General features: G+C 42.1%; 2 protein-coding genes and 3 non-coding genes across 6 annotated transcripts in view; 1 reads left to right on the top strand and 4 right to left on the bottom strand.

Annotated features, from left to right (window-relative positions):
- Positions 1–1436: 1436 nt before the first annotated feature.
- DKC1 (dyskerin pseudouridine synthase 1) lies at positions 1437–10745 on the bottom strand. 2 transcript variants are annotated; one of them, XM_072430153.1, is made up of 17 exons: positions 10604–10745; positions 10460–10512; positions 8950–9036; positions 8325–8416; positions 6998–7182; positions 6808–6872; positions 6355–6481; positions 5463–5593; positions 5106–5249; positions 4902–5022; positions 4070–4188; positions 3744–3847; positions 3339–3375; positions 2760–2828; positions 2359–2406; positions 1880–1987; positions 1437–1733 (listed from the first exon to the last, which is right to left on the bottom strand). In XM_072430153.1, the coding sequence occupies exons 1-17, from the start codon at positions 10728–10730 to the stop codon at positions 1683–1685; spliced, it is 1668 nt and encodes a 555-aa protein (XP_072286254.1). In that variant the 5' UTR covers positions 10731–10745; the 3' UTR covers positions 1437–1682. The 2 variants fall into 2 exon arrangements, with proteins under 2 accessions (XP_072286254.1, XP_072286255.1); XM_072430154.1 differs by lacking the exons at positions 1437–1733; positions 1880–1987; positions 2359–2406; positions 2760–2828; positions 3339–3375 and having other exon boundaries at positions 3740–3847.
- On the bottom strand, positions 3942–4016 carry LOC140344698 (small nucleolar RNA SNORD83). The gene has a single exon (XR_011923657.1). It is a non-coding gene; the product is annotated as a small nucleolar RNA SNORD83 (small nucleolar RNA).
- On the bottom strand, positions 5320–5436 carry LOC140344647 (small nucleolar RNA SNORA36 family). Its single transcript, XR_011923622.1, has one exon. It is a non-coding gene; the product is annotated as a small nucleolar RNA SNORA36 family (small nucleolar RNA).
- Positions 5671–5745, bottom strand: LOC140344696 (small nucleolar RNA SNORD83). Its single transcript, XR_011923656.1, has one exon. It is a non-coding gene; the product is annotated as a small nucleolar RNA SNORD83 (small nucleolar RNA).
- A 2858-nt stretch (positions 10746–13603) lies between the features above and the next one.
- The window catches only part of LOC140343333 (transmembrane protein 47-like), a 9062-nt gene continuing 8187 nt past the window's right edge, over positions 13604–14478 (top strand). Inside the window, exon 1 of the mRNA XM_072429973.1 lies at positions 13604–13911. Coding sequence (XP_072286074.1) covers positions 13701–13911 — 211 coding nt within the window. The 5' untranslated portion in view covers positions 13604–13700. The remainder of the gene's footprint in view (positions 13912–14478) is intronic.

Raw genomic sequence — 14478 nt, forward strand, 5'->3', positions numbered from 1 at the left:
ACAATCAATGGCACACGAGTGATTTTCAACAATGAATGTGTACTGTAGTCTTCTTCATGGAAAAATAAGACATCCCCCTGAAAATAAGACCTAGAGCATATTTTGGCATTTCAAAAAATATAAGACAGTGTCTTATCATCGGGGAAACAGGGTAACTAGATACTGAAGTGGCTGACCCTGATGGCGCTACTTAAACCCGGTTGGCACTTTAAATGACGCTAAGGTAACTCTAGTTTCCTATTATGCTCCTAATGACAACCAATTGCCCTTCTTTGTCCATCTTATGCAATTATTACACAAACATTCACAGGGTACGCGGGTGCTATGTGGCGATACCAACATCCCCTTGATGCCCGGCTTAGATAGAAAGAGTGTGTCTATGTCTCCTACTCAAATTCAGAGATACTACTCCATATAACAAACTACTAGAACTCATTAGGTCTGAGATGTTGGCAGATACATGGAGGGAACACCCAAAAGATTTGAATTACACTTATTTTTCTCACCCCTACTAGCTGTTTACAAGCATAGATCACATTTTGGTACATCAAAAGGCACTACCGTTATCCTGCAACATATTAGCCATTTCATAGTCCGACCATGACGCAGTTCAGGCCTCTAGCCTCCCTTTTTCTGAAGCCCAATTCGTAAAGATGGTCATTTAACCTCCCTAGTGGTCTAATTCCGTTCAAATTTCCATGCAAAAAGCACATATATTTTTTGCATGGAAATGTATTTTTCATTGTAGGCTGTAATTCTTAGGCATGCGACTGATATTTAATACATTTAATAATTTTTATTTAATACAATTAATATTTTAAATAACAAAACAACTTGTTAAAAAAACATGTAATGTAGCTGTATAGTAGCATAATATATTATTATATGTATAATATATGAATATTTCTTTGTATTGGACTCAATACAACTATTTGGTATTAAATCCAATACAAAATTATTTAAATTTCCCGCCCGCACCGTTGTCACCAGTAGATCTCGCCTCTGCACACTGAGCTCGAACGACCTTCTAAAATGCAGTGCTGTGTGAGTGGTGTAGTGATAGCTGAGGATTGTCTACCTGAAAGTTTCTCCTGGCACAAGCCGTATTATATCAAAACATGCAAAATGGGTCATAAAAAAATGTTAGATTGTAAGCACTTTTTTAGGGTCTGCTCCTCCCTTGTCACCGTTTGGTCATTTGTAACCTCTAATATACAGCGCTGCATAATATGCTGGTGCTATATAAATACTGTTTAATAAATGTGAGCTGTGGTGTATGTACCCCAGTAGAGCAGAACAGACCAATAGCCTTTCAATTACAAATTGGCCCCTAAGTAGTTCATGTAACCCCCCTCCCTCCCAATCCAGTAGCAATTGTTTTATTAAAAACACACAAAACTCTGAAATGTACATTCACCAGAAATAAGAAAAATACATTGTTATTTTAGAGATTTATTAAAAGATGCAAAAAAAAAAAAAAAAAAACATTTCATGTAGAACTTCAAGATACAACATGGTCAAACGTCAAAAGGTAACATTTAAATGTTTAAAAAAAAAATTTTGAGGAGACTGTACAATCCTTAAAACAGGACAATGGCCGTTCTATCGAGGCCTTGGCAGTACCGGACCAGGATATGCAAGTCCACCATTGTGAACCCTAGACATGGCTATCAAAAGTCTGATCAATCATCTTCTCTGTGTTTCTTCTTTTTCTTCTTCATGCTTTTGGTAAGCTATAAAAGAAAAGATTATAAGTACACTTAAGTACTTCTATTTGTGTCATTTACTACACATATTTAATGTACAACACTGCATAATATGTTGGTGCTATATACTGAAAACCCATACCATATACAATACCCCAGGCTCAGCCAATTACCTTTGAGTCTTCTTCTGATCCTTGTTCCTCCTCTTGCGACTCTTTATGCTTTTTCTTCTTTTTCTTTTTGGCCACTGCGCTTTCACCCTCACTGCTGCCCTCTTGATCCTTTTGTGGAGGAGAACACATGTGTTATGATTGTTCGGGAACAAATGCGGCCTATTGTAGAACATACCTGTACTATACTACTAGTGTGGTCTACATTTCTAATGAAGCCAAATTTCAGGCCATCTGCTCATCTTTTAGAAATGACACTGGTGGGCAATTTATATTTGGTGCATATATAGGTTAAAATGCCATGATTAACACCACGGCCTTCGAGTAGGTTTACTCTCTACTTGAAAAACTTGTACAAGTTTTCTAGGTGCCATAACCACCAACCCCAAAAAATTACAACCATGAATAATCCCTACTTACACCATCCCCAGCTAAAGGCCAAGCACCTCCTATAGACTTCCTATGCACAGAAATCTCCTTACCTTGACTTCTGGTTCCTCCTGAGCCAATGCTTCCTCCTCCACCTTCTTCTGTAATGCACAAATACATGGAGTTAAGAGTTGCACTGTACAGTATTCATTTACCACCTCTTGCATTGTATGCCAAGCATTCTTACAATTACACCAGCTACAGTAAGATATGGCATACAGTTGTACTAGACTAATGAGGAAGGGTATTCATAAAAAAGAAAGGGGTATTCCCTGTGGTAAGAGCTGCTGTTATAAATGTGTTTAATTTGTTTTATTAAATAGTAATACAAAAACAGCTCCAATCTAGAGATTAAAACTACATGGCATAAAACATTGCTAACCAAGATTGACCCATCTAGTTTAGTCAATCATGGGGCTGTCATGGTGCTAGAGAATTGTTGAAGCAAACTTACCTTTTTCTTTTTTAGTGAAGGTGTTTCTGTTGCTGCAGCATCACTGTCTGATTCACTTACATGCTTCCTCTACAAAAGAAAAATATGTTTTTTTCCTCATTAAAGCCACAATTCACTAGCATTCAAAAGTTAATATTTGAAACTAAAATAAGGACCATGCAATACTGAACAAGTAACAGTGTTTGGGACGCAACAAAAGAATCTGATTGGCGCGATTGATACCTGTATCACTCAATCATTGATCAGGAATGCTGTAGGTTTACATTCGATTCAGTTTATCACATGCAAAGCTGAACCCATAAAAGAAAAACCCTAATGAAGCCACCAGATATGGTAAACTGTAATAGATTATATTTTGGTTTTCACAATGCTGCCATTTAAAATATTAGGAAAATGAAAGCTGCAATTAACGAATCTCCAATCATTAGTGTAGGCTACGACCTGACAGAGGTAGCACATTGCACCCCCAAATAGGCAGCAGCCAGTTTATTTTGCAGGATGACTCCCCCATAATACCACAAACAGGCAAGAGGGGGATAACTTCCTGCGACTACAATCTGCAATATTTAGGCGACATACCTTGGCCGGTGCTTCTGCTTCAGTTTTCTTCTGGGCACTGCAATGAAGATATAAATATGGGATATTAGTAATAAAACTAATATAATAAAAACAATCCAAACACATTTAATACAAGTCTCCCCATTTATGTGCACTCAAATCTCTTTAAAGCCCAATGCTTGTGTTCAGTGCAAATTTCACTTTTGCTGCAGCTGGCCCACCCATTGCAATCCTCAGGCCTGAACACCAAAATTAAGCAGTGTACCATGGCAGGAGGTTGCACCTTTACCTATACAAAAGCCTTGGGTTTGCAGCAGCTGCTACATAAAGGCTCAGCCAGATGGACTGGGTCTTTTAGAGACTTCATTTGCCCTAAATGGAAAAAGCAACACTGACACACCGCCAAGTAATCAATTCACAAATTACCTGTAATCCACATAGCCTTCCCGCCAACTGTCTGGTGTTTTTTCATTGGCTTTGCCATGTTTGTCAAGCAGACCTTTCTGAATCATCATCTTCTTCTGACTTGCCTAGGAGTAAGAAATTACATTTAAACAAACATGCTCTCCAAGCTTCTAATATGATTATAGCCATTTAAAAAAATCACATTCTGGTTTTAACAGGAGCCATCAGTTATAGGGTGATAGATGAAAGTCATCATTATTTAACATTCAAAAATCTCTATGCACATCATATGGCTCATTTCAATTATATATCCTGAATCCTAGGTGGCACAGCACATTTATTCTCACCTTAGGTCCCAGGCCCCACTTGCGTGGATAGGTGTCCCTCTCCATAATAACACGTTTAATCTTGGCTACAACACCATGGTCACATGTTGAGATCACAGCAGTTGTCATAAGGGCAGTAGCTGTATTAAAAAAAAAATACATTAGAAATATGGAGAAATATAAATATAGAAACATAAAGAACTTGTATTTTAGCACTGTGATCAGATAGCTCATATCATCTTTACCACCGCAGACGTCTTGTCCAATCTTACCCACGGGCGCATTATACTGCAGAACGCAGCATCTGCGCCAATAGTCAAGAAGGGCTCTGAATTCTAACGAACACAGAACAATGCAAGAATGTCCGGGGGCTCAGAGAATGGATAAACTTTGTCATCATTTCACAGATAGGCGTTTGAAAGTTAACACTATGGCCATTGGTATATGGACCCCCCTTCCTCAAAATGACTGGTATCTCCAGTGAAGGGTTCTGTTAATACTACAGCATACAAAGATATGGTAGATTTCTGACTTTGCAGTATCAGTTTGGTGACTGCCTTTATCTGCCCCACCAAGACTACTCTTGTATGCAAAGGCAGCTGCATATATTGCCAGTTTGGTACAGAGGTCCAGTTTTCTTCACAGACCGTGACTAACCCTATTGAAAAACCATTGACATGAATGGTAATGCCAAATCTTGTCGAATATCAGTATCTGCCCTTATAGGGACAATTTTTCTTTTTAGTCTTCCTTGGAGAGGATAATGTCTTTATAGTTAATTTGGAATGGGAGGTTCAACTCATAGGTGTCCCAGTTTGGCCATAGTGTCTATATTAGCATACATTACACTTACCTATACAGATTGCCTCTCCTTTAGTAGTTACCACCACGATATCCTGATTTATCTCTATGCCATCTTCATATCTTAGAAGACCAGGCAGCATAATCTTTGCTCCATAACAAATAGCATTAACCTAAAATAAAGATAAACCCCATGAATAAAAAGCCATTTGTTGGCAAATTCTCACATCCATCAATTGAAAATTCTTCCACTTACTGCGCTGTCTTTCATCACCAATCTCTTATGAGATACCAGCAGCTTTTCCAGTGGAAAGATAACCCTGCGAAGGTAGGTTTCATCCTTATTGTTGTCATATTGCCACTGAGCATCCAACACATCGTGCATGGTGACAAGGTTGTCCTAGAATAAAAAGGCAAAAGAAACATTTTTAAGTCTGATCTTTTCAAATCCAATCCAAATTTCCAATCATTTGTGTCAGCTGCAGGCAAGACCAAAGTATTGGCCTAAGTCCTGCAAGCTTGTTACTGTCCCAAAGCTAATTACCAGCCCCAGGGAGAAGCCTGCAGCTGAACTCAACGCTTTTGGGGTTAAACGATATAATGCGGAACTTACCTTCTCACCCAAAACACCTGAGCGAACTCTGCGCAGCTCTTGCATCTGTCCTCCGACCCCGAGCAGCAGGCCAAGGTGGACACATAGGGTACGAATGTAGGTTCCAGCTTCACAGCTCACCCAAAAAATACCTTGGTGGAGTAAAAGAAAAAGTTAGGAGTTAGAGCAAAAGTTTTCATTAAGTGAAATCAGGATTCACAAGAATCAGAGCCATCAGTTATTGGGTGATAGATGATAGTCAGCATCACAAAGTTCATGAGATCTAAAAAATACATCATTTGGCTCATTGGCAAAAATAAAGCTATTCACCTAACTACAAGAACAAAAACGAATTTCCTATTTGTGCCCACTATATAGTGTACTGGCCTCTACTTTGGCCCATAAGCCTTACTCCCTTTTCGTACAGATCATAGCCCTATTCCTAGCATTACCTGACATCACCTTTATTGGACTGGATGTTTATTGAAATCTTCTCAACTTGCCTTTTCAGTGCCTTTGTAAACCGTACCCCCAAATTCAGATACTCTTGTTACCAGCAATCCGAGCCCTCTGCCTGCTACAGCAGGAATGGGGTATTAAGGAGCATGTCACCACCTTCACTGCGTATGCCTGAATCTAACAGCACTAGCACATGACCAAAAGAGTAAGGTCATTGCCGACACTGGGGAATGGTAATGCTGGCTGTGATGAAAGCAGAAGAGCAGTCAAAAGTATTAGGGGGACCCATTAAACACTGACCCTAAATAGTCAAGGAATGACAGCATCTAAAATAAAATACACTTCCACAAAGTGCTAAATATAACTCAATGTTTCACCACAGTGAATTGAAGATTTGTGAATAAAATCAACTGCTCTAAGTTAGCAATGGATGAAGCGATCCCCCCAGATTTACCTAGTCGACGCTCCGGGTCATATTCTATGAGTTTGCTCTCATAAATTGTTCTTACACGCAGCTGTCTTTTCACAGCAGCTATAAGGGGAGGTCGTTGAAAGAGTGCACCAGTGAGTGTCTCCAGGGCCTGGAACACAAGATATAAAAACATACATTACAAACGCGAAGATACACCAAAAATTCATCCTCTTTATACAGCCCAGATTTATCAGACAGTTAATCTCGTCCTAACCATAGGCCAAGTCCCCTGCTCTTTGGGTCACCCTGGTTCTGTCACACCGCAGAACGCAATGTAACGCGTTCCAGAGTGAAGAGCATGCACCCAGTACCCAATACAGGCACTGGGCATCTCAGAGACAGCCATAGATTCAGAGAATGGATAAACTTTGTCATCATGTGTACTGGAAGCTTGAATTTAGCTAAAATGACCAGCAACTATGATAAACTACTTACCCGAGAAAGCTGCTGCTCATTCTCCAGAGCATTGTGAAGTCGCACGATACCAACATATTCTTTGCCTAGAAAAAAAAAAAAAAAAAAAAAAAAAAAAAGAATTAAAATTTTCAGTATTGCAAGGTATACAGGGTGTCTAAACATCTGCAGAATAATCAAGTACCACCTAACGAGAAACAAAACAACTGACCTGCACTCTGCTGAGATTTGACGAGCCGAGTTGCACGGTCAATGCATACAATTAGACAGCCTGTCACCTTGGGGTCAAGGGTTCCACTGTGACCAGTTTTCTCCACTCGTAGAATTCTACGAATCCATGCTACAACTTCATGTGATGAGGGATTGGCTGGTTTATCAAGGTTTATGAATCCTGTTCTGAAAGGCAAATAAAAGCAAAGTCAAAAACCAAGAGATAATTCAAAAGGAAAACATTTTACTAAACAACTAAAGACAAACAAATGAGAAGTGATTTCTTAGCAATGTACTTGGATACAATAGATCTTATCCCCCCAAGTGTTCAACATGTAGGTGGGTGGCAACAGTATTGTGACCCAACACTTCAGTAACTCGAAAACAGCTGGGTGGTTATTTGAAAGTTCCAGGTGGTGTGCCCAACTAAAAGAGGCTGGAAAGAACACCGCTCCTCCTTAACTGATGTCATCTTACCAAACCTCCGGTCATGGGGCAGAATACTTTCTAGGTACTGTAAGTCTCAACTACTAAAGCATCTATTAAGTCTGCCACCATGCCCAAACACTTAAACAATTCCAAGAACGGCTGTCCTCATGTTTGCCAAAACTTAGCCAAGTGCATTAAAATGATTAAGTCAGGCCTACATAAAAAAAAAAATATTCTCCAGTCAAAACTAGGTGACCACTGGATCTTAACATATTACATAACAGACAAACAACCCATAACAATAATAACCGTTGGCAGTGACCCTCGCTGTAAGTTTCCACTTCCAATAATATATGGACTGAAGGTCAAAAAGGACAAGCTTTTCTAGAACTGCCCCAACTCTGGAATGGTTTTCCTCATCCTATTCGGCTTGCTCCTACTTTCCACTCATTAAAAAGAGACCTTAAAATCCAACACTTCAACCTCACCTACCCGTCTTAGTCCGTGTCCTAAACCCTCACTACTTTCCACCATTCCATATCCCCCACCTATTGCGTGATACTTCCTCCACCCTAGATGGCAAGTTCTTCAGGGCAGGGTCCTCTCTTCCTCCTGTGACGTTGTTTGTATCAGTCTGTCATTTGTAACCCCTATTTATTGTACAGCGCTGAGTAGTATGTTGGAGCTATAATAATAAAGCAACAAAGGATGATGGGGCTCTTATGAAACCCTTAACAGAAATATGGAAATGGCCAATTTGTTGGGGCACTCTAGGACCTCCATATCTAGGACCACCCGAGCGCACATTACATATCTTCTATATAATAATTACAGGAAATTGTGTCCTTTGGGGCATTCGTCATATGAATGCAAAATCATTTATGTATCTCGACACTTACTTTATATACTCTGAAATGTCTCTCTTCAGGGGATTGGAGCCGGACGGAATAGGAGTGTAGTGTGCCGTCCGAACATTCAGCTTATCAAAATTCTAAACAAAAGAAAGACCAGCAGTTATTAACACAGAAAAGCTGCTTCTAACAAACACACTATACAGAACTTGGAGGCATGGCCATCACATATGGATCCCTTAGAACATCTGGCTATGAGAAAAGCAAGTCAAGGCCTTTGGCTACTTCAAGGGTAAGTTCATTTTGAATAATCAGTGGCCCACTTTGAAAATATAGTAGGAAGTCAAGAACCTATAATGCAATCTCATTTCCAGCCACTAGCTGGAGCTAGAGGCTTCTCTGACTCAACAAGGACTGCCCCCATTTTAGTACAGAGAAGCACATGGTCAAAACTCCATGAGGGCTTCTTAGTAGGCCATATGGGAAAGGATTTCCATTCCAACCCTGTGACAACATCATTTGTACCAGAAAAAGTCCTGTGACATATCTGCATTGGAGAAATATTTTTCTGGCACAGAAGTAGGGATAAAAATAATTTAAACAAGGGTAACACACACACCCCCCCACTTCCAATTACTTGATACATGAATATAGAGCTGTAAAGTCTACAAACCTTGAGTAGTAGTGGCCATTGAGATGTATCCAACTGTGTGACTTTGGACTCTGGCTGAATTAAAAAGCTTTCTTCGTGCTGTATATCCTGAAAAACAACAAGAAAAAGTTACAACTTGCTGTACATTCTTCCTATAAATTAAAATACAGATGGAACCGATGAGCGCTGTAGGGACAGAACATACTACAAGGGGTCCGCAGCTGCTGCTTTTGCTAGATCTGCATACTAGAGTATTCCAAGGCCTCTTTGCAGCAGAATGGAGTCCTTTAAATTTAAGTTAAGTTATCTCCTACATGGAAGCTTCTATGCCCAATATAGTATTATGCAGCATTGTGGCAGCCTGCACCACGATCCTCTTTCTAACCGCATGCTACCCAACACTGCTGCCATTCTCCCATTTGCACATTACCTGTGCAATGGTCTATCAACCTGGTCCCATATGCACATTACTCGAGTGTTTCACTTCTACCTTACTACCCTTGCCTGATGTCCTTTCAAGCACACTACGATACTGCTACCTTCACCCATGTGCAATATTTTTTGCCAAAGTCTGCAATACCCTTCACCCATGACCACTCATGTGTGTAGACCACCCTTACCCATGTTACCCTCCATAGTAGTCCTCCACCAGGGCCCTTCTCTGCCCCTCTTAATATGCAGTTCCCAGTAGGTTTTGTGAAACCTATGCAATGTCCATGCAGAGTTCCACCCAGAAAAGCTCAGTGGTAGCCGCTGTACTGTGATTGAACTCTTTAATAACCACCCGAAAATGTGCCAAGCTAAAAAGACCTCGATGTGTCACCGTCTTCCCCATCCAAGCTACTGGTTACTCAAGTTTCCCCCTCCTGCACCCTCCACCCAAAGCTATCCAGGGCCACATGTTGATAGGGGAGCCCGGCTACAGCAAACCAACACACCGGTGGTAATGTTGGGTTCATTTACAGGGTGGGGGAACCCTTGGCTGCTCCTTCTGCTACTTTATTATCCAGGCAGTGAGATTTTTCTGCATTCCTGCCGCTGTAGAAACTTGACACCAACAGGATCGCTAGGAATTTTCTTGGATTTCCAGATTGATCAGTCAACAGCTGCGGCTTATTTCCATGCAAAGTTTTTGACTAAGCTTTTAAACTTCACCTTCCAATTCCTTTAAATCACTTTTATTGGAGATCATGAGAAAACCAAGACCAAAGCAGCCATGGATTTTATGGCTTTTTTAGCAGTTATTGTAGGATATGGGTGGATATTCTGTCCAGTAAAGAAAAATAAAAAAACCCAGGGAGGTCTGATGTTTGAGGGCATGGATGGCACCCCCAGCACCCACCTAATGACCCCCTATTTAATGTACAGCGCTGCATAATATGTTGGTGCTATATAAATCCTGTTTATTATTAGTAAGTAATAGTAATGAAAAGCCACCAACAGCAGATTGGAGCAGATGAAAGGATTAGGAATAATATAGATTTTGTCCACACACACGTGGCAGCACACATCCATGCCAATCACAACTTACAGCGATCTCCCCTGCGGTGTGGCTCCGCCGTTTCTTGGACTTTTTCTTAGATCCTGCGAAAGAACACACGGGACATGTTATAGAGGCAGCGGGCACTCATAGAACAGCTTTCCCGGGCCGCGCATACACGTTACAAGCACTCACCTTCCATCTCCGCCATCTTCACTCCTCTCTCCTCCACGCGGTATGAGAGACTGAGGAGAGGCGCACGGACCGGATATAGCACGTGGGAGGACTTGGCGCCCGACTCCGCCTCTTCCGGTCGGCTCATGTTTCCGCGCTCTTGGGCGCCATCTTGGGGGCGTGTGACAGGAAAAGAGGGGGAGAAGGAAGGCGGGAAGAATCCATTACACATTCCTGTCACAGAATATAAAGCGGCTGGGAGGGGGCATGGTGCTAAATGGATTCATACCAAGTAGATGTAAATGCAAAATCTACTGTATGCAGTTTTATGAAGCATTTTATGCTGTGGTATTTGTTATGGCTCCATTGCAAGGTTTCTCACACTAAAGTTCTGTTAGTAGCAGCACTCCCTGTTGTGTGCTGACTACGCTACTTAATTGGTACACTATTAGCAAGAATGTTGTCAGCTTACTGTGAGCACCGACCCGGCTATAAACTTATAACCCTCCCCCATGTATAGGTCACATGTCTTCCCCCAAACACATCATACATCTTCCCCCTCCCCCATCTATAGATCACATGTCTCCACCCTATCCATAGGCCATGTGTCTCTCCCATCTATAGGTCACATGTCTCCTCCCTATCCATAGGCCACATCTCTTCCCCCATCCATAGGTGACACGTGTCCCCCCCCCCCTTCCCCCATGCGTCTCCCCCCATCTTTAGATCACGTCATCCCCCAACACATCATACATCTCCCCCCCCATCCATTGACATAACATCTTCCCCCATCTATAGGCGATACATCTCCCCCCTCCTCCCCCATCTATAGGTCACATGTCTCCCCCTCCCCTATTCATAGACTATACGTTTCCTGTTGCAAGTGGACAGAACTGTTATTAATGTGAGCAGGCTATAAGGATAACCCATAAGTCATACGCTTCCCCCTCAAATACTCAAAGTTTGGTGAAGACCCTTTTCTGTTCCCCCATGACTGTGCCCCCGGGTACAAAGCCCCCTCCATAAAGACATGGGGTCACCAGTTTGGGTGTGGAGGAACTCGAATGTCCTGAGCCCTGACCTCAACCCTACTGAACACCTTTGGGATGAATTGGAAAGGTGAGTCCAGTCCTCTCATCCACCATCAGCACCTGACTTCAATCCGTTCCTGAGTAGAAAGCATTTGCCAACTAATAACCAATCATTGTAAAGAAATCCATTCCAGGTTTGCTGGATAACCCAGGTTCTCTCATGATTGTCTATCTTCTCCAGTCTTGAAAAGTTTTAATAAATCCGGCTCATATTGATGTGCTGAATCACCGAAAGCCAAAAACATTCAACCCAATGGTTGATGAATGGGCACATATTGTCTAGCTACAGCTCAATTTAGCTGTGGGACCGTAGGTTTACATTTAGGCTGTTTAATCACATGATTTTTTTTTTTTTTGGGGGGGGGGGGCATATTTATATATCGTCATGTTGCTATACTAATACAGGTAGTCCCCGGGTGAAGGACATCTGACATACAGAGGACTCCTGGATATGAACGGAGCTTCCCTGGCTTGTGTGCAAGAGGGAGGCGGTTTGCATGACTTGCAGAAGAAATCTTTTGCTAAACACAGCTGAGGTTGTGGGGACCTTAAAGCGTACCTAAACTCAGAAATTTCACTTTACATAAAATGGGAGACAACCCTTTTATGTTAAGTAAAAATTCTGTTGTTTGTTGTTTTGTAGGTGCCACACCCTAGGCCAGAGGTCAGCAAACGTTTGTGGCCACTAGGCCATTTCAGGGGTGGCCAGGAGCACACTAGGTTGGACTCTCTCTTGAGTTCCGCTCCAATGGCACCAGAAACGCCCCCTGAAGGGAAATCCCTCTCCTTGCTATGCATTGTGGAGGAGGTGGATTTACCTTCTCGGGGAGTTCCCTATTTATCCTGGTGGCAGAAGTGTTAACGTCGGCCGTGGTAAATAGGGGAGCCACAGCAAGAGGAGGCTCAAGAGCCATATGCGGCTCTGGAGCACCAGCAGCTCTGGTAGTTTGTTCCAGCCTAATGCCCCCTGGCCAATCCAGAGACGCGGGTTGCCAGCTGGGATTACGCCAGATTGGCCAGGGGGCGTTAGGCCGGAACAAACTACCAGCTAGGCCATATCTGGCCTAAAGGCCGGAGTTTGCTTAGGCGATCGAGAATGAATGGGAGTGCAAGGGTGCTCCTTCTGCGCATGCCCGAGCATCTCAGACATGCGCAGAAGGAGCCTTTGCTTGGAAAGAAAAAAATTTGCCGATCTCACACATGCACAGTGAGATCAGCAAGTTTTTTTTTCCAACCTACATCACCTGATCTCACACTTGGGTCGGGTAACGTAGAATTAAGAACCGGGAAAAAGAGGAGAAGATAGCAGCGCCTGGGGGACGGATGCTGGGACAACGCAGGACCGGAAGACGGACACCCCCGGATGGATTGGACTGCCCTGCGGGATTACAGGTAAGTGAATTTTTTGGCACTTTTCAGTTTAGTTCCTCTTTAGGGAATGAGCTCTTTCTGCAGCCTCTTGTAACTCTTTATTGACCAAGACAAATGTTGCAGTTGTTTCTTTTTGCAAATCAAAGCTTGCTCCAGACGTTAATGAATGTCTAAGCTCCTTGAAGTTTTTTTTTTGCTTTGTGATTAACTCACGGTGAGGATTTTATACAATAACTGACACCACACTGCCTAATAATATGTTGTGACAAACATCTGTCCTAATTGCATGTATTAAAATAATGTACATGTTCCGACTTACATACAAATTCAACATAAGAACAAACCTACAGCCCCTATCTGGTATGTAACCCGAGGACTACCTGTACTTACTACCAGCTGAATCCAGAGAGGTCGGTGCTGAAGCTCACACAATGTTCTGCCTTTCCATTTGTGTTGTACATTGTTTTGTAGGGGCTTCTGTTGTCAGCATCATGTGCTCCTACATGATACAAACAGAACAAACCTTCCATGACATTTTACAGTATTCTAGTGCTAAAGCCTAACAGAATGCAGAAAGTTAAGATCATGAAAAACACACATTAGAAAAACAAGCTGTGGGAATATCGAGGTTGTGGAAAAAGGCTGCAAGTGTTATAATGGCCCCCGAGGTGGGAAGATTACCTCCAGCAATGCCCCCCAGGCAGTACACTTTTATCGTTCTGCTCTGCGGGTTCCTGGCATTGTCTATGAATGTGGTGGCCCTGGTGAGCCCCTCCTGGGTGACGTCCAAGGATTTCTCTCTGTCGTTGTGGGAAATGTGTAGCCGAAGGAACCAAGCTTGGCATTGTAGATCTGCGCTGAACAGCGGTGAGTAACGTCAGCTGTATAAAACACAAAACAAAATTGTGATATTTGTATCGGGATCTCTTCTATTGATTGGACAACCAAGTGGGGTAAATATTTAGGTTGTATCATTGGTGCCCCTAATGAGCATACAAGGTCTGTCTTTAAATGACCTAATATTTTCGGGTTCTAAAAGAGTTAACTGATTGCAGCTGTTTACTAGGCTATGTACACACGTGCAATCATTGCCGTTGGAAAGGATCTTTCACGACCGCACGATGCATGAACGAGTGTTGTACATTTAGCACCGTTCTGTTCTTTAAAGAGAGAAGAACGACAGAGTGGCACCTTGCTGGGCTCTCTCCCCTTTCATTTCCATTAAGATCGTCCATCGTCCATCGTCCCTGGATCCGCCAGGACAGTTGTTCGAACGATGGATGATGAGCGCTGTACACACATAAGATTATTATTATGAGCCGAGGATTGGACAAGAACAATTGCATGTGTGTACCTAGCCTAATACTAAAACCTGTAATATAACTGTACAGTAACATTTATAATATATATATATATATATATATATATATATAT

This window comes from Pyxicephalus adspersus, chromosome Z (assembly GCF_032062135.1).
Source record: "Pyxicephalus adspersus chromosome Z, UCB_Pads_2.0, whole genome shotgun sequence".
NCBI classification, from domain to species: Eukaryota; Metazoa; Chordata; class Amphibia; order Anura; family Pyxicephalidae; genus Pyxicephalus; species Pyxicephalus adspersus.